Source organism: Calonectris borealis, chromosome W, assembly GCF_964195595.1.
Source record: "Calonectris borealis chromosome W, bCalBor7.hap1.2, whole genome shotgun sequence".
NCBI lineage: Eukaryota > Metazoa > Chordata > Aves > Procellariiformes > Procellariidae > Calonectris > Calonectris borealis.
This window is the reverse complement of record NC_134351.1, coordinates 3,786,039-3,809,586: the sequence shown is the minus strand read 5'-3', so window position 1 is coordinate 3,809,586 and position 23,548 is coordinate 3,786,039. Positions and strand designations below refer to the sequence as shown.

The 23,548-nt window shown below is 39.2% G+C and overlaps 1 protein-coding gene across 6 annotated transcripts in view; it reads right to left on the bottom strand.

Moving 5' to 3' along the window:
• The window catches only part of LOC142075123 (dymeclin), a 222,816-nt gene that overhangs the window by 64,062 nt on the left and 135,206 nt on the right, over window positions 1-23,548 (bottom strand). For all 6 annotated transcript variants that reach the window (XM_075136150.1, XM_075136151.1, XM_075136155.1 and 3 more), the window contains one exon: window positions 495-597. In XM_075136150.1, the coding sequence (XP_074992251.1) occupies window positions 495-597 (103 nt within the window). The remainder of the gene's footprint in view (window positions 1-494; window positions 598-23,548) is intronic.

Here is a 23,548-nt window from a genome sequence, read left to right as displayed (position 1 = left end):
AGCCGTGCAATTAAATTACAAAATTGTTGCCTATTTGCGGGTATTGGCTCAGTAAACTGAAGAGGACTGTATGGATCCATGTGTTCAGAACACAGCAATTTGCCCCATGACTGCAGTACTCCCCCGAAGACTCACTGGGAATTGTTTCAATCATTTGTACGCATTTTAACATACTGCGGATGCCAAAGCCCCGTTCTTAAAAACAATGTTTTTAACTGTATGATTTAAATATCCTGAAATACAAATGGAGAATTGCAAGTTGACAGGGTACAGTAAGTCTCTTAGCTATGAATAGTTGCGGTTTTGTTTTGCCATTTGTAAGTGTATTTTTTTTTTTAAAAGGACGTTTCAGACATGACATCATTCATACAGGTTCCTGTGTTTTGGTGTTGGTGGTTGCTTAGCTGTCACACATTTTGATAAATCTTTGCAGATTTAGGGATGTACCACTTCTATTTTGAAGCATCTACTAAAACATTAAGTTCGATACTCACATAATCAGGAAGCGGAGAGTCATTTGAACCGAGGGAACCTCTCAAGGACTGCGTGGCTTGCTCCAGCACTTTGTTGTGTTTTTTAGACAACAAAGAAAATAAACTGGAGGGAGGGAAAAAAAAAGGAAAAAAATATTAAAATAACTTCACAATAATGTCCTGAAATAGTTAGACTATCTAGTCAGAAGAGATGTTTTATTATATACCAAAGTTGAATAAAGAGATTTTTAGAATGCAATGCACAACAGTTACGGAATTTATTTATTTATTTATTTAACATCTGGGCTCAGCAACAGCAGAATTTGAATTAGAAATATTCTATACAATAAATGATGTGAAGAACATCATATGTTCATGGTTAAATTCTTAAAACTCAAACTGTAACAGAAGGAATGGTGTACATGCAATTTTAGTTCATAACCAGTATGTGTTCGCTAAAATGCAATTTTTAAGTGCAGCACCTCATGCAATATATTGCAATACGTCCTTGAGCGTCTTGTGTATTATTTGTTTCAATAACCTATTTGCTTAGTACGGGAAAAATCCAAGTATATGATAGAACCTTTGGGTATTTGGAGGCCAAGTTTTTGCATTTTACTAGTATATATTCTTTTCAAATTTATTTTAGCTTAAGTCAAGGAATATAGCATTACCTTAGCTTTATAAATAATCTGTGAAATCAGAGGTCCATATACATACAGAGAAATAAACATTTTTTTCATGCATTTTGAAAAAAAGCATGGCAATGACACTCAGAGGCTGGTATAATCTGATATATAAGTAGAATGTAACTTGACTGCAAAGGTGGAAGGAGAGATGAGAAGTAAGCAGAAGCAGTGGACAAAGGCCACCAGCTAGTGCTCAGCAGCTTCAAGGAGTCAGATAATTCTGTAAAGCCGCTGGATACCTCAAACATGGCTTTCAATTCACAGATAACCCACTTTCCCTCCTCCCCATGTTGGTTTAGGTCATATGTTTTAAGGATTTCTGTAGTTAAAAATATTCTTCTGGTTTCTTTTTGGAGCATTACAAGACTCCTACCAGGCTTTCCTAGGATGACTGTGAGGGTAAAAAGGCTGCCTGGACAAATAAGCACTAACAAAATTCAGTAATGCCCGAGCATGCTGCTCGTGGAGTTGGTTACACTTGTTGATGGGACAAGGAGCAGTGGCAGACTTCTTGTTCGCCAGATCATTTAGAAAATGTTAAAACCAGTTTGGTAATTAAAAAATTAAGTGGCAAAATCCTACCTCAGTGTTACATTCTAGATAGTCTCTATTTCTTGGAACTGGAGGACAGCTTCAGTGCTCAGAGGCATGTGCTTGGAAAGCTTTTCTGCCTCAAGAAATGATGCATTTGAAGAAGTCCTCTTAATTTTTTTACTTAAAATATATCATTGATATTGTATCCTTCACAGACGGTAGGAGTAGATTCCTCAGAGTATCAGTGCTTATCCCCTTGTTGCTAGTCAAGAGCCTCACGAAAAGGCTTTTCCAACACTTACCACCGCCACAAGGAATTAGTTACGCTTCTCAAGCCCTATCTCACCTCTCGAGAGCCAACTCAATAAATTCCACCATTTCCCAACACCTCTTCAGTCAGATATTTCTTAGAACAGATTAACAGCTTCCTTTTAAGGACAACCTTCGCTGCACTTAAGGCATCTAATTAACCCGCGTGAGAGCCCCTGGGCAGGTTGTACCATCCCTCAAGGTTCAGCCAGAGTCTGCCAGCTCGAGGAACGGGCTCGAGACGGCACGGCCAAAACCAGAGTCGGTACCGCCGCTGCCCGACTCCCCGTCCCACCAGGATACAATCGCTGAGGTGGTGATAATCGCAACTGGATTGATACGGCAAGAACATCAGATGAGATTACAAGACCTCCATGGGGGTTACGAGGGTTGAGGACGTTTGGTGTTTTCAGGATAATACAATATATTTGACGTCATGAAAACTGGAATCTTATTTTTTCCTTTGTGCTATCCAACAGAGCCTCGACAAGACGTGTCATTCCTGGAAGCAAATGCCAACCTCCCACTAATTCACAGCTATTAGTCAAAACCGCTAGAACATTCCCTGTTAAAAGGGAAGAAGCAACACAGAAGTAAGATATATTAGTAGGCTTTCTACCTTTTTCTCCCTCCCATAATCTGCTATTGTCTTCACAGACTGCAATTTTTGTTCAAATCAAAATTTGGATTTGCAAACTGGTCCTTGGTCTGAAACAGCAGCACTGCTTTTCAAATCATTGGTATTTCTGAAGGCTCAGATTTCAGAGATACTGTCATCAGCACCATCTAGTGCTGCGGAGACAGAATAATCGGTTAAAACCAACCTGGTGATGCTTATGGGGGGAGTGCAGCAAGAACAGGTTAAATCTGGTGTCTGTCTGCTTCAGAAGATACAGACAACTTCAGAAAGAGGAAGAATTTGGAATAAAAAGGATTTCCAACTAGTAGATCCTTCTCCAAAATACATAAAGCATTTTGGCTATAAAGGAAATTTAAATATAAATAAAGAATTGGGATCAGGATTTTGAAAAGTGCATTTATGCAATACATGTGAACAGGAAAATGCACGTACATTGGTATTCCGCATGGAATTAGAATAGCGAAAAGCAGATTTATTTTCTCTGGCAAAAATGTGGAGAACTGGGAAAAGAAGGAGAAAAGAAAAGGACAGAAGACTATTTCTTTATATCCTATTTTTGCTTCCTTAAATATTTTCCTTTTTTTTTTTAAATTAAGTGTAATGTAACTAAACTAGAGTGCTTGTTTATGGCATAAGCAAGCCCTTGGTGGCTGACTTCTATTTCCAAAGCAGCAGCAAGGGGGTAAGCTCTATTACACGTTGTTTTTGGCACGGGGGCTTCCCCTTGCAAAGTTTTGCTTTCCTGCCACAGCTCATCACCTTCGCACCTGTGCCGAGACGCTGCTTTGTGGGACCGCTGCCCAGAACACCAGTATTCAGGTTAAAAAAGCTCAACACAATTCTCTTCTTCATAAATTGGTTATCCTTCTCAAAGAACCATCCCTTAGAGGACCAGGAGGGCAGGGACATGTAGGCAGGAATTTTTCAGACTAAGAATAAAAACACATAGAACTGCACCCAGAGCAAACTCAGAGAGCTCCACGGAAACACTACAACTAAACAGAAAAAATTAAGGCCAGATACTGTGATTTACTGATGAATTTGGAGCTCCGAAGAAAATAGCGTTGCCTCCTGAAATGGTGTAAAACCACACCACCAAGTAATTCACTACTTATTATGCCTCTCTCTCTACCTCTGAAAAACACCTCGATAAATCTCAGCTTCATTTTTAAAGTATCAGAACAGATTTAGTTACAATCCTCAAAAGGCATTTGCATGAAATTTAGCTCAGAAGTATCTTTTATCATCAACAAACGTTGCCTTCTAAAGGAGATGCGTGATTTTGCAGCAGTCACATCGTCAGTGTCTGTAAGGTTTTGGGTTTTATTTTGATTTTTAAGGCATGAATAATGCAGTTAAAAAAAGGCAACGATGTTTTACAACAAGGTTGTCCCCCTCCCCACAACAAGGTACAAGAGACAAATGCCAATTCATGCAGAGGTGGAAATGAAGACCGTCTCCCAAATTTCCCTCAGGTGTCTTAGTCACACTTCTATTTTTACCTCACTAAAAATCAAGCTGAGATCAAATTGAAAAATATGTTTACTATGTGGTCACGGAGGGCACAGGTTGACAAGAATACAGAGTTTTCTACCAGAATACTTTTCCTCTTTCTTCCGTTCTTCTCCATCGACTGTCAGACAGACGATGGAGCTTGACAGCCCTTTGATCTCACCCATTACGGACATTTGATAATAATAACAATGTTCAGAACAATGAAAGTGTGTTAGTACTTCAACCCATCTCTCACTCACAGAAGTACTTATGCTAAACATATACCAACGTTTAGCAAGCAAAATAGTAAGTTGGAATAACAGCAAGATGAAATAACAGCTGGCATCTATTACAGATCATCAAATCACACCACGGATGAGCTCAACCAACGAGGAAGACTCAAGGCTGAACAACAATCTCAAGGTCTTGTGTTTCTGATTTTTAGGAATTAAGAAAGCATTGGTTTCTTAATTCCCTCTATGCAGATGAAGTTTTTAATTTCACCAAAGGCTGAACCTTGATCAATAAAAAATTGATTACAGACTAAACAGTAATGGTTGCTTAAATACAAGTGATTTGATTATGTGTTATTTGCACACACAATAAAATTCAAACCAGTAATATATAAACTTAATGCTTTCAAAAAGCCAATTCCACAAAGGCTGTGGATGAAAAAAAAAAAAAAAGCAGCAAATAAGGGGAACTCATTTAACAACTTTCTTCTCGGTCCACCAAAATTCACTAGCCAACAATCGGGGTGGGGGGGGGGGGGAAGCTTCTGCAAGTTCTGCAGAAAGTCTAATTTACAGCAGATTGAAAAAGCTTATAAAGTATATTTCTCACATACAAAAAATGAATGTATAAAATGAAACGTTCACAACTAACAAATTAGAAAAAAAGATAAGGGAATTAAAATTAGAAGTTGAAAGTAAATCCAAAGTTAGAATTTGCCAAAAACTGGAGCTTTCTGAAAGCTTCGTACGAAGAGGAGGAAAGGTACCAGTGTACCTTATTTTAAGAAAGTAAATAGGATGACCCAAGATAATGACATGCCAGTTAACCCTGAGCATAATAATGGAACAGCGATCGTGAGACTCATTCAGAGGAGGATGTCACCAGCATAGAAAACCAGACTTCAGCAAGCACACTCAGTTTTTTTTTCAGTGAGACTAGAAATAAGATAAAGCATGATAGTACCCCTGTTGTAACAGGCTTCTACACGTCATTTATATGACTTCGTTCCACGTGGGATTCTGTTATTAAGAAACTCAAATGATAAAAAGCAACATGAACTGAAAATCAGACACCTGAGCAGTTTGAAAAATCTTCAAATTTGAATCTTGAAATAAGTTTTCTTAATATGGCCAAACAGGAATATATTCTTGGCCCTTCTAAATGCCAATAGCTATTTAACATTTGCTATAGCTACCGAAATACTTTCAATGATATAAAGATGATATATAAGACGACACACATCGTTGATATACATCAATGATAAAGAAATATTATGGTTAAACTTTGCAAATGGCATATTCATTACAGGAATGTCAAATAAAGAGAAAAGGACATTTTTCTTAAATTTTTCTTTATCTTTTAAGAAGTTGGACACAAAAGAAACTTGTGATTAATGCAGCCAAACTCGAATTTAGCAGCAAAGAATCCAAGCTGCTCCCAAAGCGTGAAGGATCTCACCCTGGGAGCAGTAACTAAAGACCACCAGACCAACAAACAGCTGCCCATAACCCAATAAAGCTGCTGAAAGAGTAACTGTCTTTGGTATTAACAAAATTACCCAGCAAAGTTTTGCTCTTTGGCACCTGCCACTGGCATCCTGCGTGCAGATTTCACAACAATGGTTTGAAAACGCAAAGGTTCAGAGAAGAATCAGGATATTAATTATTAAACCAGAAAACACACTTCTCCATGAAATGTTCAAGAAACTCAATTCTTTAATGAATTTGAGAAAAGAAGAAAGGGTGATTTGACCAAAATGCAAAAATAGGCACATGGAGAAAAGTTTGTTAAGAGAGGAACCTTCAAGCTATCAGAAGAAAAAAAAACCCCAAGTTTTAGTGAAACAGAAACTAAAGTACCGGTTGCATGGGCACAGCTCTCTCACAGAGGTGGCTGAAACCAGGCACGAGGCACAATAAATTCCTATTTACGCTGTCAGGAGTCCCAAGAGGGGAAGTCCGGTGCATCTCCGCTCCTACACATTGGGAGCAGGAACGAGGTTGCACTTCGAACACAAACTCAAAGCCAGCTCATCAGTGCTGCACCACCGTCCTCGTGCTCTGGCAGTCCCCCTCCACTTGGACCTTGAAGCTCTGCAAGTCACCTACGGCAGACAGAAAAGCTGGACCGGGATTCCTCCTAAACTGCAACCAGGTTTTATGCCAAAAGACAACGGGGAATTACAGAGAGCCTGTACTCAGGCTGAGCCCAGACAAGGGAATGAGAGACAGCCAGACATGGTTCTGGGGACAAACTGGCTTCAGGCTGCTCCTGGAGTCACCCATGCCTATGCACAGCATAGCGGGGCTCTAACGGGGAGGGTAGTTAACGGGTTGGGACAGCGATGGAGGTCTTTAAACCTGGATGTTTTCCTAAAAGCTATGGTTCTAGTTCAACCATAGAAATTTCATCCCAGAAAATGGAATTAATTGCATCTTTGGTCTGTGTTATATTAGAGGTCAGACTATACGATCAGAGTGGTCTCTTCTGGTCCTATATGCATTAATGGTCTACACATTCTGCCTCAAAAGAGATGGAACGAACACTACTGTATAACTTCCATACATTTTAATCTCTTTTTTTCCATGCCACATAATCTGATGAAAGAGACAGACAACAAATCCTCTTGGGAGACAACTCAATTCACTGTATTTGTGAATAAAACACATTAGAAAAATGTATTAAAAAAAATCTGGTTTTGTAGCATTAAAAAAAAATCTGGCAAAGGTATCTCAAATTAAATTCTTGCATTAGTATGCTGGTGTATGAGCACCATTACAGGCAAGAAGAGTAACACATCTGTCACTTGTGCCATCTTTTGTAATTAACAGGGCAATGGTTCAATAAAATATGCAGTTTCATAAACCTTGAGGAAAATTTGAAGCGGTTTAGGTGTGTGTTCAGACAGACGGGAAGTGACACTTGCTCGGCATATAGGCAGGAAGATTTATGTCAGAGATTACCCCATTGATGGCTCAGGATCATAACATGCCAAACGTCCCATGGCTCAGAAACATCAGATCCCTACGCAAACAAAACTAGGGAAGGTTTGAAAGACACACCGTGACAAAGGTGTGCTTCAGATGCAACATTTTAGATATTCTGGAAAGAAATAATCTGGACCAGAAAAAAAAAAAAAGGAGAAAAAAGCTACAACTTAGGCAGGGAAGACATGAACAACCTTTAAAGATGAAAATCCAAGAGTCAGAGAGTGGGAGACTAACCGAGCACATTAGCAGAGGAAGGTCAGATGGAGCTATATGACAGAAAAAAGGAATAAGGATTGAACTTCTCCCAATCCAAATCACTAGTGAGCTTCTCAAGATGAAAAATTTTCAATTATCTGAATGCTTAAAAATATTCCATATGCACTGAGCACAGAATTACTTGAGGACTAAAGTGCTGCTCAACGTAATTTATCTGAAGTTTGGAAATTCAGACGTTCTGAATCTTTTCTCCGCAAATAAACTGAACAGCACACAAACACAAAACACTATCTGGTGATGGAAAAAAACAGTTCCACGGATCAAAAAATATGATGATGAATGTTCTCAAACAATTCAGCAATACTCCGTGCTGTTCCTTTTCTCTGCTCTCATATACATGCCAAATGTACTATTGTTCTCAATTTTAAAGAATTAAATGTAAGTCCTAAACACCGAAACCATGTTATGCAAATGCTCCTTAAACAATAGGAGTTTACAATGCCTGTGTGAACACCACAAACATATTAGAAAAAAAACGCCTTTATATAGCAAGCTCTAAAAATATCTTTGTTTCGAAACCTGACGTCTGAAAGTTAAAACCATACCTTAATTCCTGTATATGTAAGGAACACTTCTTGGTTTTGACCTATTTTTTAATGGATTACAGCAAACGAGAGAGTGCTATGGCACGAGAACTCTACTCACATACTGGATAAGATGCCTGCACAGACATTTCCAATTGCGGAATCGCTCATCTGCTTGAATAACAGTTCACATCAAAACAAATGCACCGTGCTGTTTCATACGAAATATAATCACTGCTAGTCCTATATGGTTGCAAGCAAGTGCAGTAGGGGCAGTCGAGCAGCCTTTCTGTGGACGATGGAGAAGTGATCTGTAAGCACTTAAGGAACCGGGCCCTGGGAGAAATCCATTTAACATGAATAAGTGCAGAAAAATCATTAAGTCCCCAAATACCCATGTCTACTGAAGAGCCCTTGAGGCACTTTGCATTTGAATTATCCAAACTGTAATGGCACATAAATAGAAATAATGAGAGAGAATAGCCATGGAGAACTCAAAGGGTATCCGGGGCAGTTGACTCCACGGAGGGACACTGCTCTTGCTTACTTGAGCACAACTCTAATGCCTGGGAGACATTTGGGATCCCAGGAAAGAGAAGCTAATCAACTGAGATATCAAATTGCTAAGGAGAAAATAAGAGCGTACTTTATATCTTTCTTTCTAATCTCGTACAGAGAAGGGTGACGTTAACTCCTGCTGAATAAAGCTTCGCTGTATTTACTATTGGGTCCATCTGGCTTGTGGAGATGATGTGAAACCAAGAGACTTCAGGTGTGCAGTCTCCACAAAGGTCATGTATGCAAATAAAATGGGTTGTACGGCATCACTGATGGACTTATTCACCAAGGAGTGTTTAAAGGATCAGGGAATGAAAAGGGCTTCTCCCAGGTAGCAAAAGGTCCACGTGAGGCTGGTATTGCTACCTCCTTACTTTGCTGGTCAGTGATCGGACTTTTTTTGACTTTTCTTGTCTAGTGCCTTCTCAAAAATGTAAGTTTGCGTCCCCTTGGAAACAGGCTGTGCGCCTCAGCTGCCTGCTATTTCAGGGCAAATCCCAAAGCATCACAAATGATTTGAATGCAACCTGGGTAAACAAATGATTTCTATCCCATCTTCCTGTTAAACAGCAAGCATTAAAGACTGTTCTTTTAATTCTACAGTCCTAAACTTGATCATAACAAATGAAGTACTTCAAGATATCTTTAGTTCATGACAAAAGCCTCTCATTAATTTTAAAGAGCATTCTTTTATCTGCTACTGCTCACATATGAACAGAGATCTATAATTCATGTGCTATAAAGATATTCCAAATTCTGTCTCCTAAAGAATTTTTCTTATTAATAAAAGTAGAAAAACACGCAGTCACCATACACTTGTGGCAAAAGTATATAAGCAAATTCAGGAGCAACTCAGAACAATTAACGAAGGCTTTGCATTAACAAACAGGATTTCCTGTTAAAATGGAACCGAAAAGACAAAGAGACTAGAAAAAACATAGAAGCAAGGAATTTGATGTGGTGAGACAAAAATAAATATTTACAAAAGTAAGTCAAGAGTTTAATTTGCAGAGAGCGGGAAATGTATTTTTCAACTGAAGGCATAAGTTGTCAGGCAGCTCATGGCCACTTTCCAACGAATGTTGGGAAATTGGTGCTCCTATCGCTAGAGGAGTAAAAGGAACAGAAAGCAGTAAAATCCTTCCACTGTTTCTTGGTACAGATAATTTCATTCCCTTTTTGTCTGGCATGCCAAATAACATCCTTGTAATTCCACTTAAAGGATAGAGTCAGGCAAGGATGAGGAGCACTACCTAGAAATAACATCTTCCTAACTCCACATCTTATTAAAGTATAAACTCAATAACCAGACCGTGATCTACTACAGATGTAATGCCCCGAGAGAGCAGCAAGTGGCAAACTAAATTCAGGAAGGCTTAAAGCTATGGGGGAAAATGTATGCAGTCCAGGATAAACAGAATACATGTTTTTAAAGCTCAGACTAATTATAAGGTTTATTCTGAGCTAAATATCCCTGAATCTGCCGTAGGTGTCTCAAGGCATGAATGTAATTCCTTTCAATGTTCCCTGTGTTTGTCCTGTTAATATTTTATAAGAATATTGAACGCGCAATACGATCCGCAATATTTCCATTTCATCCACTTGCTCTTAATTCAATCGGGTTGGTGTTTCATAGCTGCTGAGAGAAGACATTTGTCTTGCATTAGGACAAAACTCTGTGGGTGAGAATCGGAGGAAATTGCTGGAGAAAGCAGCCTGAGCAAAACTCCCACCCCAAAACCCAAAGACAGACTCTGAACAATGAAACAACAACAAGAAAATTAAAAAGACATCACTGCCATGAAACCTAAGGTCCAAATCCTTATCCTTTGAGCAGCTTTTATTTGGTATGGTTTTGCTCAAACACACTGGGTGTGCGTGTACATATGTAGTCATATGTATTCATATGTGTTTGGGGCATTGCTACGCTTCTGAAGAGAATTGCTGTGCATCTCTGTACTCACTCTGACAGGAAAGAACCTGGGTCCACGTTAGGAGTTAACAGACTCATTCCATACCCAAAAGATCACAGGGTACGTGCATTGCTAACGCCCTCTTTAGGCTAAGACTTAAGCAAAACATGAGTCTTGAACCGTGCTTCCGTCACCGAGAGTCCTCACCGCTGGCATCGCGCGTCACCCGCACCCCGTCCTTACAGCGAGCCCGCTCGGTGCCCGTTCGGCTTTTCAGTGCCCTGACATGGTTAAAATGAATCGTTCACTGCATTCTCCTTTGAACCTTAGAAATAATATCATGACTTTGACCTAGCTTCATAAAACTGAGTTTCAATATTGAAGCAGGAGAACAAGAAACAAGCTGCTAGGAGGACACATTATCGTGCTGTAGACAGATAATACTAGTTTTGTCTTACGCCTTTGTTTCCTTTCCACCCGCCTTTCTTCAAAGCCCTATCCTAAAGGTCTCTTTGCCATTCTTGCTCCGCAGGGATGAGTTTTACTGTTTTCCTCATGCACTGATCTTCTCTTCGGCCAGGTGTCCTTCCTGATCACGTCCTCCTCCCTCCACGGTGATCCTAGCAGTTTCCCACTAACGGTCACGGAAAGCCTCCACGTGCCTCTCCCTAATCACTACAGTTAGTTTAATTACCCTATTGACACAAACCCTCTGAAATTTAAACAAGCTGGAAACATTTTTTTTGAGGAAATAAAGAAAATCAGATGGACCTATCAGGACTCTGCAGTAAAGCTATTGCTAAGGACCTCACAGAAATGACCAAAAATTCAAACCAGACTACGTCTCACCGCTAAGACGTGCTCCCAAACATAATCCTGGATGCAAGGACTGTCTCTTGCATAACAATGAGGTCATTTCTAGACTTCTAAAACCCCACAAGGAAAGAAAATTTGAAAGATAATGCATTTGTATCTGCAGATAATTTCCATAACTGTTCATAATGGGTAGTAATTTTTTTTCAAATCCAAATCCATAAATACTTTGTATTTTCTTTGTGAGTATTTGTGAACCACTGAGAAACTGTTATGAGTACCACGGGATCTAAAAAAATCAGTAATTAAGGAAATGAGTATTTTTTGTCTTCCGGACAGAGTTTAGATGGCATGTGTTCAGTGTGCCCTGAGGCCACACAGGGAATAAAGACGATGTAAAAAACCAAAGCAGTGAATAATACTACATTCAGAACAAAAACCAACGCATAATCACTTATTAAAGATTGCGTTTTTGCTTTTGAAACAAAGATGCTGAATTAAAACTTTAGAGACAACCTTAATCTATTATTTCCTAAACTTCGAGTGAAATTTCAATATTGACCAAGGCATTTTTTCTAGCAGTAAGCGCGTAAAACAGAATATATTGACTTGAGTGTATTACAACCTTCTTCAGCAGAGTACCTTCATCCATGCTGCGTTAGTGATTTTGGCTCAAAAATCTAGTTTTAACTGTATTTCCAGGCATGAAAAGAATATATAGTTTGAACTGCACTACTAAAAAGCTAACGTCAGAGCAGCAGTTTGTTCATTCCCCTACAATTTCACCAGGCAGTTATTCAGAAGGATGGTCCTTCTTGGTACACAAACGGCAATTCCCAAGACGTGTATTCAAACCAGCAAATACAGAATTTCTAGGCAATTTTCAAATTTTACTTATGCATTCCTTTCTGAATAAATTATGTTGGACATGAAATACATTGACAGGAAAAGAGAAGAGAGCTTTCTATTAAAAATGTATGGTACTTTATCACAACCTCAAAATTCACGCTACAATATTTGGTATAACATAAATATATGCACATATGTACAGATACACACAACTTCCTCGAAGAGAGATACTTGTTGGAAATATTACTTCTGCCTGCAAATAGCAGTGACATGCAGGTACACGAACTTTGAAAGAGACTGAAATGCTTAAAAATTTGAATTCAGAGCCATATGAAGGTACTACTACTTGAAAAAAGGAAAAATGGAAGAAAAAGGCAGGATAATGGCAAATAATGTAATACATTAAATACTTTTCAATACCAAGACCAAGATTAAGTTTAATCTCTATTACTAAACATTTCCTGTGAAAGCATAACAACAACGTACTTAAAAAATAAATACCACAATTAAAAACTGTCTACATCCTTCATTGTAATGTCAACACCAATCCCCTTTGTTGAATTTTTGTGTATTTATGTACCTAGATATAAACCTGCAAAATGTAGCCAGTCATAAATAAATCTCTGTCCAAAGGAAAATTGATGTCAAAATAGATACGAAATAAAAAATAGGTCTTTTCATCCTGAAAAATATCCGTGTCAGCGAAAGAAAACAGTTATCTTTATTTCTTTATATCTTTCTTCTTAGTAACTAGAGCCCCTCAACAGCACCCATGCCCGTTCCTATGTATGTGTTAGAAATAACAACAGGGCTTTTAATCTTTTTCATTTTCTGTGTGTCTTTATTATGAACAGTAAAGCTGCCCTTCCTAAAACTGCATCCTAAATTTGGAGAGTTCAGTGATTTGCTCCCCCTTCTTCTACGGCTCTTAAAAAAGAAAAAACGTAAAAGGGAAGAACAACCTGCAAATATAGAGCAAGGACCTGTAACGGTTACAAACGCAACTCCCGAGTATGGCATATACGTATCAAGAACATACCATGGTCTTCAGCATCTACAGAACATTTTTAGAAATATCTTACAGACAGTTTAAACTACTTGTCATTGCAGGAAGATGGCAGCTACAGAACGGATCATCTGGAAGCCTTTAAGGAAGGAAAAATGTTTGGAGTACTTAATTCGCCCAGATTTTGTCTCCATCACTAGTACTGCTCTCCCAAATGGCAAACGCGTGCGATCAAAATCACCGTGGCTCACAGCAGGAAAGGGCTTGTCAGCATCCTGAAGGAGCTCAGTCTTTGACCGTCCCTTCATCTTTTATAAAAATACTTTCCATATTTAGCAAAAAGCACGCCTTACCCATGTTTCGTAATCCAACCTTGACAGAGCTAAAATGTAATCATGTTTCTTCACTGCAGTCTGCCTATCAGGGTTTTAAAACTTTGTTCTTTGGTTAAAAAAGGCGTTATAGACGTTACCATTAAGATTTAGAAACATTACAGGGGCATGAAGAGCCCTTATGCAAGAGGAAGCAGATTTTATTTTAGGTAACACTTCGAAGTTATTGTTCGTTACTTCTTCAGTAGGAAAAAGGTCATTATTTCCCACATACACTGTCATCCTAAACTACCTTATTCACTACTGAACTTGTCATTCTAAAGAGAGTTTATTTTATTGCCTTCAGACAAACACACACAAGCCTCAGGATTGGTGGGAAAGCTGATACAGATTTGATTTAATGATTCATTTTAGCATACTTGCAGTTGTGCAATATTTTTCCATCTTCAAAACCAACATGATATATTTTTAAGTCCCAGTCCCTCAAGTTGCACAGTAATTAAATTTACATTGTCTTCAATTTATTTGGAAATTAACCTCATTCCCACAGAGAAAAGAGGTTGTGCTTTTGCGCTTTACCTCCCACTCAGTTTTATACATCTTATTCCCCGGTGTAATTCTCTCTGCCTCTATCAATTCAAAAATCCTCCCAAATTCCTAAAAAAAATGCCCTCCCCAAAATGTACTTTTTAAAAGAAAATTCTGTGATGTTCCAGGTCATTCTCTGTTTTTCCCAAAGCAAAGAAAACAGTTCCAAGAACAGAATTAGCACGATGATAAAACAAACACCAACAGTTTTCTATTCTATACTGTACAAAAAGCAAGTACAACCCTCACGGGATGGGATGTCAATTCCCCTCCATCTTGGGAAACAAACGACAGAGCTGGAGCATGGGACTAAATACAAACTCTATTTCAATGGGCTGTTCAGAAGAGACAAAACACGGCTTTGTAGGCACATACCAATATCTTTCTGAATTTAAATTTATCCAGGTGACAACCACAGACAAAGATGAGTTTTCACAACTCTGCTGGTGTAATCTGGATTAACCTGAGTCCAAAACTATTCTGGAAAAGCAATTTGAAATGCGATCAACTATACAAACAGCATAAAGGCTCTCAAAAGTACAATCAAGGTAACGATAGCATTTTCAAATTTAAGCCAATTTGTGACAAACTGATGAAGTAGAGGCTCGATAAGTGGACAGGGAGGTGGACAGAAAACTGTCTGAACGGATGGGCTCAGAGAACTACGGTCAGCAGCACGAAGTCCAGCTGGAGTACCCCATGTGTTGATGCTGGGGCCCATGCTCTTCATTAATCAACATCTTCATTAATGACCCAGCTGATGGAGCAGAGCACACCCTCGGCAAGTTTGCAGGTGATGGGAGGAGAGGATGATGTACCAGACGGCTGTGCTGCTATTCAGGGGGACCTGGGCAGGCTGGAGAAACAGGTCAACAGAAACCTCGTGAAGCTCAACAAAAGGAAATACCAGATCCTGCACGTTGAGGGCCGATCAGCTAGAAAGCAGCTTTGCAGAAAAGGACCTAAGGGTCCTGGTGGACACCAAGTTGAACGTACGCCAGCAATGCACCCTCACGGCAAAGAAAGTCAACGACACCATGGGCTGCATGAGGCAGAGCGTTGCCACCCCGTCAAGGGAGGTGATCCTTCCTCTCTGCTCAGCGCTGGGGAAGCCTTATCTGGAGCGCTGGGCTCCCCAGTACTAGAGACGTGCACATACTGGAGTGAGTCCAGCAAAGAGCCACAAAGATGATTAAGTGATTGGAGCGTCTGACATGCAAAGAGAGGCTGAGGGACCTAGGACTGATGAGCCTGGGGAAGAAAAGGCTCGAGGGGATCTCACTGCGTACAAATATCTGGTGGGAAGGTGTAAAAATGATGAAGCCAGACTCAGTGGTGCCCAGAGAAAGGTCAAGAGGAAATGGGCACAAATTGAAATACGGGAAATTGCATTTAAACATAAGAAAAAAACCAAGTTACCCAGAGAGTTTGTGGAGTCACCATCCTTGGAGATATTAAAAATCAATTGGACATAGCCTTGGGCAACTGGCTCTAGGTGACCCTGCCTTGGGCAGGGACTTGGACGTGACAATCTCCAGAGGTGCCTCCCAACCTCAGCCACTTGGTGACTCCCTGAAATCACCACGAGCATGGCTAAATATTTAGCACAGCTGCAACAAACAACAAAATGCAAGGAACACTCCTACTGGAAATGAACACCAAGTCAATGTAGAAACCAGCAAAGCCACAATTGCACTACAAAACGCTTTGGGAAATACATTTTAGAGTAAAATCTTGCAGCAGCAAGAGGATGGGTTGGTGAGTAATTAGAAGAATGCAGCAGCAGAAAGATCTGATTATTTATTTTTAGGTTTTTTTTATAAACACCAATTTTTAGTTTCTGCTGCCACAGCTTTCTGCTGTGCTTTTCACCACATTGAAAGCCATTCCAAGGACTTGCGTCTTCTTGCCATGTGGAGAAAAGTAAAATATCTGTGCTGAATTCTCTTCAAACTGTTCTGTAAAACTGAGGAGCAATCACAGCAGAGTTCACAGTCAAACTCTAATTTAAGAAAGGACAGCTTTTTGTAGGACTGTGCACTACCAAACACATACCAAGAACTTTAGTGGTGTCTAACAGTCAGTAGGGTGGTAGAGGTTCACCTTCAGTACAGTATAGAGGTTCCTCTGAGGCTTACTTCTCAGAGTGACTAAGCTGGACTGCCCTTCAATCCATGCAAGGGATGAATGTAAGGGTTGAATTTTCCACCAACTGGAAGTCAAAAAAACCTATCACTCTATTCCTGACACTAAAATTGGCCTGATGGGTCGCATTTCTTAGAGCTACCTTATTTTGTGCTACCTACAAAATTGGATTCTCCTCTTTCATAAAATGCTCTGATAAGGAACATAGATGAGCTGTGATACTGCATGTTAGGCACCTAGAAGTATTCAAAGTAACCAAGTACGTGAGGCAGGAACATTAAATGGAAACTTTAAAATCTTCTTTCATTAGTGTACACGTATTGAACTAGTTTTCAGCTAGGCTGACGCCCCAGAAAACTTTTCCAGCATTTAGAAGAAAAGCCAAATGCTAATCACTGTCCTGGAGGTTACACTGGGGCTGCAGGATTAGTCATCTTTGGAAAGCAGTTGTGGTTGTTATTTTCCTCTCCCACTGCTTTTTCTGATCTGCGGCTGGTGCAGTGGGAGCATTCTCATCAATGTTTTCTCACAAATTCAGCTTACAAACACGAAAGAACAAAAACACTTAAGAATAGCTCACAGCTCTCAACCCCTACATCCTGCTGTAGAGTGGGGATCCAAAACCTCCTTACACAACTGAAATCAATCCTTTGGAGGATTAGAATAAAAACCTGACTAATTTTCCCCCCCCTTTTTTTTTTTCCACCTCTGCATTTCTTATTCAAATAGGCTGTGGTGAGGAATGGCGACACCAAAAAGTGAGAAGAAACAACAGTTCTTGTAGTTGGGTGTTCTCATTAGAAAATTAGAAGAACGTAAGAAATAGTTCTTAGAGTGTTACTAATTCTGCAAATCTGGAATGTTTTGGGTCATTTAGATCATGACCAAATGACCAGTTTCAAGTCTTTACGAGCTACATCTCCGTTAAGCAAGTCAGCAACGTTCCCTGTTCCTTCCATCCAGTTCCTCTCCGCCCCACCCTGCCCCGGCCACCCGGGGCTGTGCAGCTTCCGTGTCCCCCCGAGGAGCCAGGCCAGGTCCGGGGGACTCGGCAGCTCAGGGGCTCTGCCTTCGCTGCAGTTGTGCTTACAACACCTCACTGGTGGCACTTGCCTCTTTGCTGGAGAATCACTAATTTATATTGAACGGCTGGACAGCTGAGAGACCACCCAGAACTACTCCAGAAGGAGAACCGTGAAGATGACGCTTCTAATCACTTCTATTGTTAATCAAATATTAAATAAAGAAGATTTGGGGTTTTTTTTATTAAGAAAACTTTTCCACACTCCTGCTGCTTGGAGCTGCAATTAATTAGGAAAATGAAAACTCTCAGGTATTTTCACTGAGCGGTGCTACCCTGTGGCTCCAGCGCCGAACACTTCTGCAGCACATATCACAACATCTGCTTTGAGACAGTCTGGGCTTACTGAAGACAAATCTGGATTTTACTACATACGGTTTATCTCTTGGACTCATCACTTTTAAACTAACATGCCATTAAGTATCCTGAAGTCAGCCGGTACGTGTGGAACAACTAGGTGTGCTTGCACAATCAGCCCAGAATCAGCCCACACGTCTTATGGACGATATCCCACTAACCACACTACGTTTCAAGTGAAAGCCACCTACGAAGTTAAGAGTATGTTGTGGGCTTTTCTTCTTTTTCTCTCTCTCTTTTTTTTTTTAACTGCACTATTGATTCTTGGGTTTATTGATTAAAAATTACTGCTGAACTAAAATTTTATGTATTTATGGAGTGGGATACTTTGCATCCAACCTTAAAAGCCAATGTCTTGTCTCCTACATTAACAACATAAATCTCTTGTTGCTTCTGTTCTTCAGAGTCCTTTGTCAAAACTTCATTCATCACCACTGTTCATATGTATGATTCGAATTCCTTAATCACCTACATCTCTGTCTCCAAGAGACATCTGCAAAGTTATTTGCTCCACCATTCTTCCGGGGTACTTGCGGATCATTTGTTACTCAGGTTTGCGAAGTTTTTTGATAAATTTTAGTACTTAAGGCACTACACCCAGTTCCAGATAGATACCCAGATCTCTCTCTAGACATCCACATCTACAGATTAAACATTTAGTTCTCAATTCATTGCAAGATGTAGATATTCCTCACTATTTAAAAGGAAAAAAAAACCCGTATACATTTTAATGCTTAACTTCAGGCATTCTGGTCGGAACATCTTAATCACAATTATCAATTGTGATAATTCTAGCTGCGGTCAGTACTTTCCACTAGTTTCACCTGAACTTAACGAGTCCTGGAATCACAGCTACAGTCTGTTGATTTGCAACGAGAGCTCATGATGAAGAGGAATTCTGCATCAGCCAAAATGCAGCTTTGGTGAGAATCTGTGCTTTAATTTGACAAACTGGAAGATGTTTTGAATCAGTAACATATGTTTGTTATTTTCTAAGTGAATAATTTTCTATATTTAGGCAATAATTACACATTTTACTAAGTTGCCTTCACTAGCCACAGTTCATGCAATGCTGTCCGGGAAACCAAAACAGATAACAGTGCATCACCTAGATGGATCAAACAAAGAATACCCACGCTGCACTCCATGCTGCCAGTGACAACGACTTATCAAAGCTGCTCGAGAGGTGATGTTCTGCACCCGAGGAAAATCAGTAGATACTACAGAGGAGCTGAACCTCAGAAAGGCTTTTTGGTCTAAGCAGAAGATTGGCTTACATGAGCATAAATCCTTTCTGCTTTCAGCTATAAACTATTAAACTATATTCAGTCTGACATTCATTTTATTAGCATTCTCCTGAACTCTTCAGGCAAGCTATAGAATATTTCTCTTTTTAATTTCCAAACAATAGCTTATTTACATACTTACAAAAGAATAAGACACCCTCCCCAATCCTGATTAATTGCCAGACATTACGTATGAACGCAAAACCCCCGGACTCTGAACATACTGCTACAATGGAAATGTGTGAAAGTAATTTTGTTCCAATTTCATCTCATGGGAACGTGGGCTCATAAGCATTCAATTAAAAATAATTCTGTCTGATCGAGATGCGTTTTAGTTTCACATGCTAATGTGGTAGAATGCGTCTAGATCATGTCTGTGATAAATTTTTACCAGGGTGGGAGGAATAAAGACTACTATACAGAAAGAACAGAGCTCTTGCAATTTTTCCTTTTCCATTTAATTTTTTTGTGCAAGAGAAAGTAGTGTTTTGGCAACCTGTGCTGTTTTGTACTATTTGGGTCAGATGACCTGGGGGATAGTACCTGGAAAGATTACATTTGTAACGGGAAGAATCTAAATCAAAACGCAGCCTTTAAAAGAAATCCGTAAGACAAACAAAACAACAAAATCCTGTGTGGCAATCTGCCTGCAACTCCGATTTTTAACGCCAAAAGAAGCCACTTTGATCAGCGCGTCTGACACAAGCCATAGGAATTCCCTCAGCTACTTCCTTCTTCAAGTCCAATAGCTGTGGCTGGACTTGGACATATCTTTTAGGAAAACATCCAATCTCATTTAAAAATTCCAATCTTGGGAAATCCAGAGCCCTTGTTAAACTATTCCAGTGAATCATCCACCGTGTAAAAAAATATGAACCAGTCTCAATTGGTTTTGCTTCAATTTCCAGCTACTGGAGTGCATTAAACTTTTGCATACTAAAGGGCTCCTTATTAAAGAATTTATTTACTCTTAATCTCCCAAATCATTTCAGCGTAAACTCATAAATCTGCCCTAGAGTACTTCCAAGTCCTTTCAAAGTCAATGCTACCTGGACCTCTTATCCTGAAAGCGTGACCTACGTGCATGAAATTCTACCGGCTCTATGAAAATACACCCTGCTTGCATCAGGCTTAGATGGTTACTGTTTGATATCAGCAATCTTTCCCCTTCATTGATCACTGCTTCCCTAAAAACTACTCTCGATACAGTATTTTAAATAGGGCAGGAGCTAATGAACCAATGCACAAGGGTTTCCACCAGACGTGCACCCGCTTGATGAGCATCCAGTTAAACTGCATTTTGAGACCTACAAGCTAGGCAATTTTTCACCCACCAAATACCCGCAGCATTGATTTTATATCTCACTGGTTTCTTGATTGATATACTGTGCAGTACAAAGACAAATAATCTGTAATAGAATTATTTATAAACAATTCCCCTCTGCCAAGTCACTCAATGTTGAGTGTAAAGTGATCCTTCCACAATAAAAAACCCCAACCCTTCAATAAAATTATCAGCAGCTGACTAAAAATCACAATCAAAAAGCAATAAAACATTAAATTATATTCATTCAACAGACCTCTTTTTTTTTTTAATTCTTTTTTTTTTCCCCAAAGGAAAATAATTCAATCAGCTGGATTTCAGGGAAATATTCCACACCATCACAGTGGCCAAAGAAAAAGCCTCATCTCCTGACCTGTGATCCCAGATGGGGAACTGAGTCCACACAGAACATCTTGAGTGGAAGCTCAGAGAACAGTTTCCATAAAAACTTACAGGGTGCTCTATAGAAATCTCAGCATACTGGGATTATCAAACCAGCCTGCATCCCCCAAGAAATATTAACGTAGCTTGATTCTATCTTTTTTCCTTTGCCCATTTGTACTTATTCTTACTTTTACTTACTTCTTAAGTGAGTGAATTAAATTCTGTCAGCTGTTCCATGGTCTACCTAAGACTGAAATTTAAAACACACGTACCATAACTACTGAAATCAGTGATTATTACAGCAACACACAACATTGGGTTTGCATTGAAAATAAAAAGTAACACAATGACTATTAAACCCATTAGGAAAAAGACCATTTTTGAGTTTTTAGGTTAAACACCGGTAATGGCAGCAGTTGGAATTTGTCAGTGTACAGGCGATCACGTTAAGAGAAAAATTTTGTTAATTGTCACAAAAATGCGCAATCTCCAGCTCTGACATTAGAAGCTGGATGAATAATGCCATATGTTTCAGTAACAAGAAAAATTTCCCAACCATCCCATAATTATACTCTATGATAACGCAATGATATTGTAATCCCTGAATGGGTACCAATTCTGTTCTCATCATCCTTCTGGCCTGGCAGGATGCCGAGCGGAGCACATGGAATAGTGCTTGTGGTGGCAGAAAGGCAAAAGGAAAGGAAAAGCACCCACAGACTGTTCGGTCAGGTGCCAGTTTTAGAGGCAACGTACACATTCTTACTAAAATGTCCTGCAGGAAAAAAGTTTTTATCAGTATTGTGAAAAAAAGAGTACCAAGTTAGTTTATTTTAGACAAGTCCTTAAACCTACCAGGATTTTTAGAGGTTTTCATTGGAGAATTTGGGTTTTTTTTGGAAAAAAAAAGAAATTAAATTTTTAAACTAAAACTTATCTACCATTCCAAAAATAGTTTGCTTTAGTGATAAATGAAGTGAAGCTATTTCTCGCCTGTGACGGGTCCAGACTCTGCCATTTTCATTATTCTGCTTCTAATCCTATGACATAAGCGGATTTATTCATAAAACGTGAAAAAAGCAAGCTGTTGTTCAAAACTTAGAAAGACTTAAAAAGCCTTTTCGATAAGGTTCAATTACTACATTACAAATTATTTTCCTTTTCACAGAGTTTTATCAAGTTATTTACCAGTAAAGGTTTTCAATAGGTCCTGTGACTTACCTTATATGAGGTAAGACTCACGCATAATTTTCCTGCAGAAGTAAGATTTTTGTCACCTGTGGAAATTGTCTCATTCTCAACCAATTTTGTCTGCCTACACCACTTTACAATAACATTTTTGTTTTCACACACTACTTTGGATGGAAGCCTACCTGCACTGACTTCACTCTGTTTGGGAGACTTGTTTGCAGAGACAGCCGTGTTTACTGAAGGTGTGATACCAAATAGAGACCTTCCCATTTAAATGATCATTAAAGTAAAAATAATATCGCTCATCTTGTTGATTGCTGTGTTTACATGTTGTCCCACCTACTAGATCTTTATAATATAACTGTTATTATTTCTCAGTAATACTTTGATTCTCTTTACACAGGGAACACTTTCAATATCAGCTCTCATGGGTTAAGCTCCCAGTGAAGTAAGGATCAATATTTGGTACTTCATAATTAAAATATTACACACAGCAAGTATCAGAAGTGATATAAATTATTTCCAAAAGTCACAAATAACTACGAGTGCTTTAACTGGAAACAGCAGGAAAATAGAAAAGGACCAGTTTTAAGGAGGCTGAAGGGGCTCTTGGTAAGAGCACCCAGATCTTCTGTTACCCAGCCAGTACTCATGCAAGGCTGAGGTACTGACTATTTTACTCGCACTAACTTAGGGCGAGATTTTTATATTAACTGCTTAAAAACTGATTGTAAACAAATGCTCAAGACGATCTATAGAATCAGAGAAGAAGAATTCACACCTGTCAAAACCCATTTGAAAGAATACTAATTGATGTACTACTCCATATTGCATTAATCCATGCAAAAATCATTTAAGGTTCAATAATAAACGTATCTGCTTCACGTTTCTCCCCACCTTCCCCTGACAGACTAAAGCCAAAGAAAACATGTCAGACTTGCAAATGTTTGAGCTGTTCTCGAGGATGATACTCTGACACCTTTCCTGTATGTACTGAAGGATGGGCCAGTAATCCATATCATGACAAAGGACTGTCTATACGTTCCTGGGATCCAGCCCCGATGCCCCGGCCCAGCTCACACTCCAAGGACAAAAGTTGCTGGCAACTGGGTTATGAATACAAGTTGGCTTTATGCAGAACTTCATCACATTGCAGCAACAGAAACATTTCTGGTAATTAGCAGTATTTTTCAAAGCTAACCTCCAAGGCCCTGATCCCGCAAAGACTGCACATTCTTCAATTAATGTAATTACATAATTCCATCGACTCTGATGGCATGGGAGGAGTATGGTTGCAAAGCTTATCCTCTACAGGCTTCAGACAATGTGCCAGAACACTTCTGAAAGGGAGTATGAAAATCTTATTAGACACATTTTGCTGTTTAACCAAACCTAGCATTAAGTAATAAAAGATACATAAAACGGGTAAACTGCGTGAGTTTGACATCCTATTTCTTTGTCTTTTTTCTCTGGGCAAAAAAAAAATTCAAATGAATCCATATAATTTTTCCTTTTGCTCTACTATTTCGTGAACATTTTTACTCAATTTACAAGGCTC